Genomic DNA, 13,058 nt, shown 5'->3' with positions numbered 1-13,058 from the left:
AATAATATCCTTAAAAGATAATGGTTTAAAGCGATCATCATTATGGCTTATACTGCGACAAAAAATTATTTAATAAATTATATAAAATTATTTTTTCATTTTTTTTAAACAACAAATGTATTCCTAAATTACTTATATCTAATTCCCACATAAGACCTCAAGGAAAGTCTTTTCATTTATAATTATATTTATCACACATTGTCGCTATATTTAAGGGTCTCTTTGCAATAAACTTTTTGGTGTAGGTTTGCCGTCATAATGATTGAAAATTAATTTTATTATAATAGATTAGTTATTAATGTCATTCCTTATAGCATATAGCCATCCCTCGTAAAAGTTAGTGGAATAAGAATGATAGTATCCAATCACAAGCCTGTATCTTTAATAAGCGACAAAAACCATGCAATAGTAAAGTTGGACGTACTTTTTATTAATCGATTACTTTGACACAAATAATTGAGCTCTTTCTTCTCTGTATACGTACCTCATAGTTCTCACTATCGCATCATTATCCATCTATCAAACAGTTGCTACCAAACAGTTGCTACAAACTAAATATTCAGAAACTATGATGATATCTTTAGTCACGAATACAGAATTCATCTCCTTGTATGTATTAATTCTGGTGTGTTGTTGCTGCTGTATTTTAGCTAAAGACAACATAACGACTGGGGAATTTATCAATGATGGTCCTAGTTACTTAGAATCTTCTGGGAAGAAGTTTCAAATGGGCTTCTTTCCGCATGGAAAAGCAGCAGAAGTAAGAAGATATGTGGGGATATGGTATACGATGGATCCAAAGACTGTTGTGTGGGTTGCTAACCGTGATACACCAGTGCTGGATTCCACTGGAATTCTTACTGTTGCAGAAGACGGTAGTGCTAAGCTGTTAAATGGAAAACAAGTTGAATACTTCTCTACAGACCCTTCAGGTAATTAATTCAAATGGACCAATTAATTAGTTTTGTAAAAGTGAAGTTAGGGGTTGTTTGATAGCACAAAAACCGAGTCAACCAACCCAGTAAGAAGTACATTTGTTGTGGAATTTACCCTGGAATATCATATTAATTAATTAATCACTTGCACTTAATTGTTATCGCGTTTCGCATACAATGTTTGGCCTCCAAAATCCTTAGTGGTTCATGATAATTGAACATTCTCGTGTATTTAGAACCAACCAATTCCAAAAAAGTTATAAGTTCGCTGGATAAAAAGTAATCCATCAAAACTGACGATAAGAGCTCCTAAACCACATAAAAGTAAGGGATGTTGACTATTTGGATATTGGTTTGGATATTGAGATTTTTGGATTGATTTTCAACAAAAACGAATTATTATTTTGGATTTCGGATTGGTTTTGGTTTATAAAATAAGAACCGAATAAATATTTATTATTTATTTATTTATAATATATATCTATAGTTATTTATTAATTTTGTAATTTATTTCTTCAAAATGGTTCAAAACGTTTCACCCGATAAAAAAAACATTAATATCATTTTCTCTCAAAAGTTTTCTATCTATAAAATATTTAACTATAATATATCTTGTTAGTAGTTGTTTATAAATTTCAAATCACAATTAAATATTTTTTTTTCATTTATTATGTAAAGTTGGATAATATTATAATTATATGTTGTTTTAAAATGTTTTGGTTTTTGAAAACCCATAATGTAAAAAACCGATCAAACCGAATTGTAATCGGATCGGATCAAATTGGATTTGAATTTAGTTTGAACTATTCGCATCTATGTTTTGAAAACCGAAATCAATTTGGATTCACCTGATTTGATTGGATTGATCCATCCAAATCAACACCCCTATTGATCACCTATATATCTAATACAATTTCCATGATATTATGCCTTCAATTTAATTTTATGGGAATTTGACGAACTTTCACCGTGGGGTTGCCAGATGGAGCTTCTTCAACGGCACTGAAGTTGTTGGATGACGGAAATGCCATATTAATAAATGTTATATCAGGAAACATATTATGGCAGAGCTTTCAAACTCCAACAGATACTCTTATTCCTGGAATGAAGATGGTCGATAATAACTTAAAGTTGACATCATGGAAAAGTCCAGAAGACCCAGGATCTGGAAGCTTCGAGTTTCAGCAATACCCTGGTACAAACCGATACTTCATTTTGAAGGAATCAACCAAACTTCAATGGAAAAGTGGGAACAAGTCGACCAAAAGTTTTGATGAGAATCAAATTTTCCCTCAGGCATTCTTGTTGCTGTCAAACAGTACTACCACACGAACACGATCCATCATTGGGAAAAAATGTTACACGTATTCTTCCTGCATAAAGGATGAAAGTTATCTGGTGATCGAACCTTACTCAAGGTTGGTAATGAACCATACAGGGCATATACAATATCTTAGCTGGCCTCAAAATTCAACTAAATGGGTTTTGGATTGGCAAGAGCCCAAAGATAACTGTAGCGTGCATAGAGTGTGTGGCTCATTTGGGATTTGCAGCAAAAATAAGGACTCAGTCATGTGTAGTTGCTTACCTGGATTTGAACCTACTAATTATAATTCACCCGATGATTATAGGGCTGGATGCAAAAGATCGTCTGAAATCAGCTGTCTCCCAGGAAGTAATGACGCATTCATGACAAAAACTATGATTAGTATGGATGATACAACTTTGCCCTTCTATAAATCAAAGAATGAATCAGCATGCATGAAGAAGTGCCTTAAAGACTGTCAGTGCCTAGCTTATTCTTATATTTCTCAAAATGAGCTGGGAGGCTTAGTGGATAAAAGTCGCAATGTGGAGAGCTCTGGTTGCTGGTTCTGGAACTCTGAACCAGATAATCTTAGAGAGAACGGTGTACATACTATCTCCTTTCGTGTTTCTAGGTTATCAAAAGGTATTTCCTTATTTCTTGCACAGAAACTATTAATGTTTCTAACTCATTCTATCTATCATAGTATTTACAATTGCAGAAGAACGATGCAGACAAAAAAAAAAAAAAAAAGAGTTCATTATATATCTCTGCATTTGAAATTAATGGCATTTGTGTTTGTTGAAATGGCAAGCGCATGGGTGCATGGGTGTGTGTGAGTGTGTGTATGTATGTATGTATATATGTATATATGTATATATGTATGTATGTATGTAAACTCATATTGCGCCATTTCATATGCAGCACCTATAATCAGTCAACCAAAGCCAACAGAAAAATCATCATTTCTGAAACGTGTTCTTGCTATTGTTATCATTGTTTCAACGCTGGTGCTTTTGTCATTGTGTGGCATTAGCTATATTTTATGCAAAAGATTAATGAATAGAAGAGGTAAGTCATTATGCATACTGCAGATGTAGACAATTACTTTTCTTTGAAACGCTCTATGTATAATTATTTATCATGTGAAACTTAAAATCTGAATTTAAGGCATAGCCTTCACTTGTCCTATCATGAAAGCACAGAAAACAACGAATTGCAGTCGAATGATACACGGAGACGTATGAAGGAGTTACTCGATCCAGATCACTCAAAAGAAGATGACAGAGAAGGCATTGATGTGCCATATTTTGAGCTGGAAAGCATAATAGCTGCTACTGATGACTTTTCAGAGAAAAATATGCTTGGACAAGGTGGTTTTGGGCCTGTTTACAAGGTAACAGATTAAGAAACTATATTTTCAGTTAATTTTCTTCCAATTCAACCAATTATAAGTACTTTATTAGAATCAAGATCAAATAAGAAGGAAATTTTTGGTACTTTATTATAGGGTAAGCTTCCTGGAGGCGAAGAAATTGCAGTGAAGAGGTTGTCAAGCCTCTCTGGACAAGGTTTGCAAGAGTTCAAAAATGAGGTTATGCTTATTGCTAAACTTCAGCATCGAAATCTTGTTAGACTATTGGGATATTGCATCAAGGGAGAAGAACAGATTCTTCTTTATGAGTACATGCCAAATAGAAGCCTAGATACATTTATATTTGGTTAGTTCATTTCTCCATTCATATGATTAATTATATCCGTAAATACGTACATATATATATATATATATAGACGGTTCAGTATAAATAGCATACAAAGAATTAATATGAAACTTTATTTTTTTCTTTGCAAGATCGAACGATGTGCGCATCACTGGACTGGAAAATGAGATTTGAAATCATTATGGGAATTGCTAGAGGACTCAACTATCTCCACCATGATTCTCGGTTGAGGGTTATTCACCGGGATTTGAAAACAAGTAACATTTTGTTAGATGAGGATATGAATCCAAAAATTTCGGATTTTGGCTTGGCCAAGATAGTTAAAGGTAAAGATATGGAAGCTATGACCAACAGAGTTATCGGAACCTTGTAAGTATGATAATATTAGCACTCCTTTAAACAAGAGTCAAACTTGGTATTGAAGAGATAGAAGTGGTTATCTTTCAAATTTAAAATTGATATGGATTTTCTCCTTTTGTGTCGAGAACTTTACAAATGGGGCTCCTCTAGTTAACAATAATTTGTTTGTTTCTCAGTGGTTATATGTCTCCAGAGTACGCACTAGATGGGCTGTTCTCAGTTAAATCCGATGTTTTTAGCTTTGGAGTAGTTATGCTTGAGATTGTAAGTGGAACAAAAAATACAGGATTCTATCAATCACAGAGAAGTCTAAGTCTTTTAGGACATGTAAGTTCTATAAGAACTTCGAAGTTGCTACCTACATTATTTAATTAGTAGTTATATATCTTTATGTCTACAAATATCTCAGGCATGGAATTTATGGAGAGAAGATAAGCCATTTGAGTTGATGGATAAAGTACTAATAGAATCATGCAATTCAAGTGAGGTATTGAAATGTATAAATATTGGGCTCCTATGTGTACAAGGAGACCCTGATGATCGTCCTACCATGACCAAAGTTGTTTTGATGCTTGGAGGTGATATCGTCACACTCCCAACTCCAAAAGAACCGGCCTTCATTGCAAGAAAGGACAATGCTACCTCCTCTTCCTCTAGTTCTTATAAAACAGATACGCAATCCAAAAACATGTTGACAATCACTAAGTTGGATGGACGCTGAAAGGGTAATTAATTTGTCAATGGCTTGTATTTGGGTTTATCGTATGATACTCACTTTCCTAGTATTCTACTGTGATCCTCAACTGTACAAAGGTGTCTCTTGCATAAAGCATGTTGTTAAGTTGTTTTTCCGGGGTTATGTTTTTTAGGTCATTCCTTTTCTATCTAATGTACTTAATCACAATATGTACTTTAGTAAAATTGTTTAGTTTGTTGGAAGTTAATAGGATCAAATGTATATATGCTATTTATTAAAGGTAAATTAAATGCACAAATTATGAGCTATGTGATTGTGGAAAACTATATATAATTAAAGAAACAAAGTATTGATATAACTTTCTACTCCTCACTAGGAGTGAAAACAAACTGTTACAATTGAGACCGCTTGGAGACTACTTCTATTTATAACCTACAATTCCTAATGTCAAATTGATATACCTACATTATTTCATTGCAAAGTAACACAAGACATATCTCCTTATATCTTGGAAACATGAAAAATATTTAGAATAATATAAAAAGTACAAGATATGTTAATTCTTTATTCAAAAAAAAAAAAAGTTATCATTCCATAAAAGTATCATTCCTTATCCTTACTAAAGTTATCATTTATGAACTTATCCTTCCTAATGCTATTCATTCCTAAGTTATCCTTCATTGAGCCATCATTCCAAGGTTTAAACAAATGTTTTCGGTTTAATGTCACGTTCTCTCTCTTAAACTGGACCAAGCTCGATCCGTCACTTTGAGTACATTCACATGTGTATTCTTCACATGCATCAATGATAGTGTGAAATATTCATCTTTTGCTTCTTCAAAAAACTTTATAGTAATTTTTCATTCATCTATTCATTCCAATTGAAATGGAACTTTGTGGTGATGTACTTTCTTTTTCAATAGATTATCGGGTTCTTCATCAATGCAATTGCCAATTTGTTTTCAATAAAAGGTTTAACCGATCCTTTGTGTCACAACTATCCTTTTTGCTAGGAAATTTTGTACTTTGTAAACATCATTTATTGTGACACCTGTAACTCTAATTTGATACGACGTACTATGGTTATTCAATAACAACAAACTGAATCAAGATCCACATGTGAAGTCTAAAACTCTATACAAAACATTCCAATTAGTCAATCATGAGTTGAAAACCCTAGAAATCCCGGTTTAAGTTCACTATGGACTAGGATCCTCTTACTGGGCCTAATGGACAATTAAACTTTCAGCTTGACTACTTTAGGCCTAGAAACCCTAATTAGGTTCTAATTGGACCCACATTCATAAAATGTAACATTTTGGGCCAAGTGGGCCTAAAATGATTCATTTTATTCCTAATGGTCCAAGTTGGGCCAAAATGATTGCATTTGCCATAACGGGTCGTAAACCCTCTTAATTGGGCTTCATTGGCCATGAACTCTCCTAAGGGCCCAATGCGCCGAAAAATAGGGCTTCATAAATTCGAGAAAGCCAAGAATTAGCCTAAAGTATTGATTCAACATCCCTCTTATGCCCAATTCTCGGCCCACTATGCTTATTAGACAAAAAAAAAAAGGAAAAGTGAGGAAATTTGTGCATTAGCAACCTCATGTTTGCATGGTGGTCTTCCATGCAAACATCACCTCAACCTCTTCTCTTCTCCCCCCCCCCCTTCTACTACCCTCGGTTGAAACCCTCATCACACACCTCCCATTTTTCTTTCAAACACCTCCAAACACTCTCAAGAACCTCTCCATGTTTCTCTAAAATTTTCGAGCTTTGTGGGTGATTTCAAGAGGATTATTCATCAATATCACAATCTTTGGTAAGTTCTTGCTTAGATCTATGATTTAACTTTGTGATCTCCTCAAAAATCTCTTCTTAACTCATGTCATTTCGTGATCTTGCTTCTTATAACCCATCTAAGTCAAAATTTTCTCAAGGAGCTTGGTAGGGCCAAGAATCACACCATCTCTTTCCATTTCTTCTTCAAACCGAGAACAACAAATCACGGTGAGTTCATACCCCCTTTTTTTCAGTTTTATAAGGTTTTGGGGGAGAATACAAGTTGCTATGTGCTAGATCTATGTATTTGTGCATGTCTATGTATGTTTTCTTGGTTTATGTTGTAAAAATGTGATGAAATGATATATATCTAGAAATCTCTAACAAAATGGGTGAGATATGTGAACTAAAGACACTTCATACAACTTACTATAAAGATAAATGTGTTAAACATGTGAAGATTCATAAGAAACTAAATAAAATCTTGAAAAAGGGCCATTTTTGACAAATGACCATAAAGATGAGACTTTCTTGGCATTTACGGTTTTACAAGGACTAAAGGAGTCATTTTCATAAAAGAAATGGGTTTTTACGATGTTTTTGGTGATTAAGGGGCCTAGAACGTAAATTCGGTATAATGGGCCTTAAAAATGGGCTTTTCAGTTTTAGTGGGTCAAAGTTGTAAAAATTCTGATTTTCATGGATTAAATTGCTATTTTACACAAGTTTGAGGCTAAAATGGAAAAAGTACGGTTTTATGGGCTAAAAATGACATTTATTCAAATTTAGGCCGAAAATGTAATTTTTATCAAAAATGGGTCAAAAATGTCATTTTATCTAAAAAGGGGCTGAAATGTAAAACATTTTATATTATTGGGCCAAAAACATGCACTTTTATTGACTTGGGCTAAAAATGTAAATTTTCATGCAATTGGACTAAAGGTGTAAATCCTCATGTTATTGGACTTTATTGGTCCATGTACATGTTTACTGGGCCTTATTGGCCCATATACATGCTTTTGGGTCTAAACTATACATTACATATCTATTGGGCCTTAATGGCCCATATACACGTTAATTAGACCTAAAACTATACATTATTGGGCCTTGGTGGTCTTTCATCATGTCTATGGGATTTCATACATACTCATACATAATCATTGGATTTTTCAAACATAAAACGTACACGTAAAACATTATACAGCGTAAGACAATATTCGTGTAATACACTACTCGTGAACAAGATGAGGATCTAGTGAGACTTGTCGGTTGACACCTTTGAGTGTATGATCGTAGCCTGTAGTTATAACCAGAGTTTCCTAGAGGGAGAGCGGGAGTTTGTGTATAGATCTATACGGAGTGACACCCCACACCTAAGTTGTTCGCTATAGCTAGACTAGGCCATTCTAGGGTGATAAACCTTACCTAATCAAAATCGGCGTCTGAAAACGCCAAGACAGACGAATTAGTCATTATCAAACATGGTTGTAACGGCTCACATAGAAACTAACTGTAACGCCCGGGTTTCAGGGCTAAGCATTTTTGGGTGATGTAATAGTCTAGGTTAACTATTGTAACTCTTTTGGAAGTAATAAAGATGAAATATTTGAGTATTATGTGAATTTATATGCTTATTTCTTATTTCTAAATGAATAATAAATGAAGAATAAGAATAAGCGTCAAAATTAAAGTGTGAGATAAGCCCGATATCTTTACATAAAGTTGTAGTGGTTGAAACAAGGATTCCGAAGATATAAAGAACGATGAAATCCGATTTAAACAAAGAAGTTATGACCCGTCGATGTTCGCGACGGAACTGGCACGACACCGGGAAGCGTAAAAAGTGAATTTACGATAGAAGACTTTTTAGCCTTATTAATCTAAACAAAAGTTGTAGAGTATGTTAAACTGAGAAAATCCATAAAAAGAACGTCCAAATCTGACTTCGTATGAGGAAGTTATGATTTTTCAAAGTTTCGGCTTAGCAGTGTACAGCCCGAAGTTGGAATATTAGATCGAGCAGTTTTTATCCAACACAACCTAAACAAGAATCGAAGATCTCATTAAGAGTAGCGTAACGATAAAAAGATGGAAGAAAACGGATGTCGGATGAAGAAGTTATGAATTTTTAATGGACCAATCATGTCCCGGCCTGTTAATAATATAACTTTTAAAATAAAGTCAAAATTAGCTGATGGAGTCTAAAAGAAAGTTGTAGAGTACGTTCCTGCCTTCGCGTGGATATAAAGAACGTTGAAAATGGAGCTTGTATGCGAAAGTTATGAATTTTAGAAGTTGGAAAAGAAAATTGCGAAACTGCAAAGGGGATGATGACATGGCTCGATCAAGGTCGTCGCTTGTTGGTCACGATCTGGTCTTTGGATTCGGACACCTGGCCTTGCTACGCCTCGCGTACGTGAGGAACGCCCCGCGTCCGGGTACGCCCTGTGTCGGAAGGAGTTGCACCCCGCGTACAGCTGCATCCCTCGTCCCAAGAGAAGCCACGTCGCCCCACCAAAGCCGCAACACATGTTGTACGAACGAAGCACTACGCCCAGCGTAGGTCCGAGTTACGCCCAGTGTATCGAGTCCTCACAGGCTATAAAAAGGCAGCGAAGTCAGCCGGCTTTCTTGCACCAAAATCACTTCTCTCTCTAGGTTCCAAACCCCCTAGCACCAGAAGGAAGCCCAGGGGCTCCCAGAGTCCCGAGAAAAAGGGTCTTTCGGTTTCGAAACGTTGCTCCGAGCAAAGTCTGGTTTTCTTTAAAACTCGTTGTAAGTGAGCTACGCCTACACAACTTTTAATATAGATTTTAAATAATTATACTAACGTTATTAGGAACTTATAATGACTACTTGGGCTATTATTATGGGTTATATAAGTATTGTTTAACGCTTATATAATAGTAATAATAGCTAGATTATTAATTAGTCTCGGTGAATGATAGACTAAACCCTAGTTGTAATGATACTAGGTTTTGACGAAGGAAATTGTTTCAAGAGTAACGAAGCGTTGTCTAAATTCGGAATCACCACCTCATCAGGTGAGTGCATAGTCACTTTCATCTTACACATAGATATGAAGTATTTTATATAAATTACGTGCTATGTATGCATATTATATGTATACTTGCTATCTATGCTGGATATATGTTTTTATACAAGTTTTAATTGATTTAAAACTATATATGTATTTTATATCTACAAAAATGTTAGGGTAAAACATGGGTATATGTAATAAGACGATGTGTGATAAAATGATGAGAGGCCTCGATGTTGTTGTTGTTGATTCTAGTCATCTAGTGGAGTATAGATGACGACCACGGACTCTTCTAAACAGTCCAGTGGAACACTAGCAGGCTCGCAACCTGTAGGTGTTTGTGAACGATGTGTTCACCGGTGTACTCCATCCCCCTCATGGTTACCTTTAGGACATTTAGTGCTTAGGAACCCCCTTAGCAGTAATGTCCATCCCGATGATGATCCTTAGGCTAGGTCCCTTATGATATGTGTTTAGGGACGTAAAGTGAGGATAACGGGAACGGGTAATCGGGTTATTGTTATTTGATGAAATTAATTAAACTTATTTATTGTAGGTTGAAAACCCTATATGCTCACCAAGCTCCCAAGCCTAACCCACTCACTTTATTGTATTACAGGTAGTGGCGCATGAGCATAGATGTTTGGATGAGAGATAAGGGATTATAGTCCTGTAAATACGAAATAATGTAGTAAGGCTTATGTTATGCTATTTATGCTTTTGATCTGTATCGAACATGACATCCCGAGTCTTTTAATGAAATACATTTTTTTGGAAATGTTTTCGATAAATCTTTATCATATTTTGCGTTAGGACAAATTCCGCAACACTTTTATTTAAAAATGTTACTCTGATTTTCAAACAAAGCATAAACAAAATCGGTCTTTTCTGGCAGTGAAAATGGGGATGTCACACTAACTGCATTAAAGATTCGGTATACTAATCTTGACGATACTTATATAAGCAGGAAATATCGGATTTTCTGGGATAAATACAATTATACATTACCTTCTACTCACATAGAAAACACAAGATTCTTATCTGGATTACATTTTTGTTATCTATACATTTTAACAACAGCAAATACACATGCATTAATACTTGATTTGAGACATCGTTTCAAACTAATTTACAGAAAATATTGAATTATCTGGTGTTTTACAAACCGTTACAAAACTTGTTATTCAAATACGCTTATGAACTCACCAACATTATAAATGTTGACGTTTTAAAATGTTGTATTCTTAGGGAATCGGTAAGCGGAAGAATCAACAAGATTTTGAAATTTGTGTTGTGTACTGTTAAACACTATACCTTGAATGTTTTGGTCATGTAATTTGAAAATATTGTACTTGATGTAAACAATGGCAGTTGTAATTTGAAAATATCGGATTATCTGGTCTTTTACTAACCGTTACAAAACTTGTTATTCAAATACGCTTATGAACTCACCAACATTATAAATGTTGATGTTTTAAAATAAATTGTATTCTTAGGGAATCGGTAAGCGGAAGAATCAACAAGATTTTGAAATTTGTGTTGTGTACTGTTAAACACTATACCTTGAATGTATTGGTAATGTAATTTGAAAATATTGTACTTGATGTAAACAATGGCAGTTGTATTATTATATGCGTGATAATGATGATGTTATGTTTCATTTATATTCATTGTGATGATATTTCAAGATGAAGTCACACACAAGCCCCCGGATGTTTCTGCCATCTGGTTCGGGGTGTGACAGATTGGTATCCAAGCATTGTTTATAGTGAACTGGCATATTTAATCATACATGATATGCAACTATAAATACAATGGGACTAAAAAACTATGAATAAATACACACCTAGGTAAACATTAAAAACAATAACACTAAAAGCCTTTGGAGGAAATTGAACACTATGATTAAACCCGAAGAGTTATGTAGTCATATTGGGTATAAATATAGCCTGATTAACTATATTTGTTCAAAATATGACCAACATGTGTTTGGGAGTAATCATAGCGAGAAATAAATCTAGAAACTTGCCGTGTTTCAAAATAACTTTAAGGAACTCTAACTTAAAATACTATAGGAGTAATTATGGTGTAATTTATTCTTAGTATGTATCATTTTTTGGGCAAACGCTATGGTCATATTCCATCACTCAGGAGATCCTTATTTCCCCAATCAGGGAAATAATGGATGGCTGGAAGAGCTAGAGGAGGAACCTGGAGAGGACCCTGCAATGGGTCAGGAAGTAGGACCAGGAGTGGAGCCGGAAGAGTATATGGAGATAGATTACGAGTTTAGGGATTCCGATGAAATTATGGAGAAAGAGGGAAACACTGATGAAGTTTCTAGTGAGCCTCCCACTCCGGTGACAGTACAGGAGCACATTGCGATACCACAGAATCACATCGATAGGACACACACCCTAGAGGAGGAGGTTGCCACTCTTCGGCAACAGTTGCTGGCAACAGAGGCACGAGTCGTACAAGCTGAACAAGAGAGGGACGAAATTACCAGGGAGATAATTGAGATGGAAAACCTTATGGCACAACATTTTGGCATATGATTACGCCACCCGACACATATTGTCGCAATTAGGATTAGCCACGTCTCTTACTAGTATTATGTATCTGTTATGTATCACTGTATGTAGTATCCACCTTATGTTTAAGTGAAAACACTACTCATAGGGTCGCCATGCTAACGGGTCATATGTTTCCTATGTACTATATGCCTTTTGTCAAATTTTCATGTATTAAAAACGATTATTATTAATGGAAATGCTCTATGTTTTATCGTGACGTTGTTATCTGCTATGTGTTTTACTTTCTTGTTTTATGTTAATACATGAAATCACTTAGATGCACAAATCGATTTGCCAAGTCAGTGGCATTCTAATCTGGGAATGCAATATATACTCATCATCTCTCTGTTCCATGACAGAAAGATGCATCAAAGACCAAATTGTGGGAATAACGTGACACCAACGCCACCAGAAATAAACTCAGTCGCATTCCAAGCAACAGTTTTCACTGCGGTCACTGCAGCGCTTGCACAGATTCGTAACGAGAACAACAGAGAAGGTAACGGGCAGGGAACCAGAAGCACAAATCAAGGGATAATCCAAGGAACCGTAAGAAACTGCACCTACAAGGATTTCACCAACGCCAAGCCTCGGACCTTCAACGGGATAGGAGGCGTAATAACCCTAAAACAATGGATT

The 13,058-nt window shown here is 35.2% G+C and overlaps 1 protein-coding gene across 3 annotated transcripts; it reads left to right on the top strand.

Annotated features, from left to right (window-relative positions):
* The first annotated feature begins 427 nt into the window (after nucleotides 1-427).
* Nucleotides 428-5,266, top strand: LOC145009032 (G-type lectin S-receptor-like serine/threonine-protein kinase At4g03230). 3 transcript variants are annotated; one of them, XM_078967684.1, is made up of 9 exons: nucleotides 430-932; nucleotides 1,918-2,353; nucleotides 2,567-2,886; nucleotides 3,166-3,312; nucleotides 3,447-3,637; nucleotides 3,752-3,962; nucleotides 4,094-4,331; nucleotides 4,499-4,649; nucleotides 4,732-5,266. In XM_078967684.1, the coding sequence occupies exons 1-9, from the start codon at nucleotides 569-571 to the stop codon at nucleotides 5,041-5,043; spliced, it is 2,370 nt and encodes a 789-aa protein (XP_078823810.1). In that variant the 5' UTR covers nucleotides 430-568; the 3' UTR covers nucleotides 5,044-5,266. The 3 variants fall into 3 exon arrangements, 2 of the variants coding, with proteins under 2 accessions (XP_078823810.1, XP_078823809.1); XR_013663723.1 differs by having other exon boundaries at nucleotides 428-932; nucleotides 1,918-2,886; nucleotides 4,094-4,288; nucleotides 4,732-4,871; XM_078967683.1 differs by having other exon boundaries at nucleotides 1,918-2,886.
* The last annotated feature ends 7,792 nt before the right edge of the window (nucleotides 5,267-13,058 follow it).

Source organism: Lactuca saligna, chromosome 8 (assembly GCF_052625555.1).
Source record: "Lactuca saligna cultivar CGN05327 chromosome 8, ASM5262555v1, whole genome shotgun sequence".
Taxonomy (NCBI): Eukaryota; Viridiplantae; Streptophyta; class Magnoliopsida; order Asterales; family Asteraceae; genus Lactuca; species Lactuca saligna.
This window is presented reverse-complemented; position numbering and strand designations above follow the sequence as displayed.

What these genes read in the sequence shown, in the direction of transcription:
- LOC145009032 (XM_078967683.1), top strand. Translation starts at nt 569, where the DNA reads ATGATGATATCTTTAGTCACGAATACAGAATTCATCTCCTTGTATGTA. An exon ending in TGTTTCTAGGTTATCAAAAG is followed by an intron (nt 2,887 to 3,165) that starts GTATTTCCTTAT and finishes TTTCATATGCAG; the next exon opens with CACCTATAATCAGTCAACCA. An exon ending in AACAGAGTTATCGGAACCTT is followed by an intron (nt 4,332 to 4,498) that starts GTAAGTATGATA and finishes TTTGTTTCTCAG; the next exon opens with TGGTTATATGTCTCCAGAGT.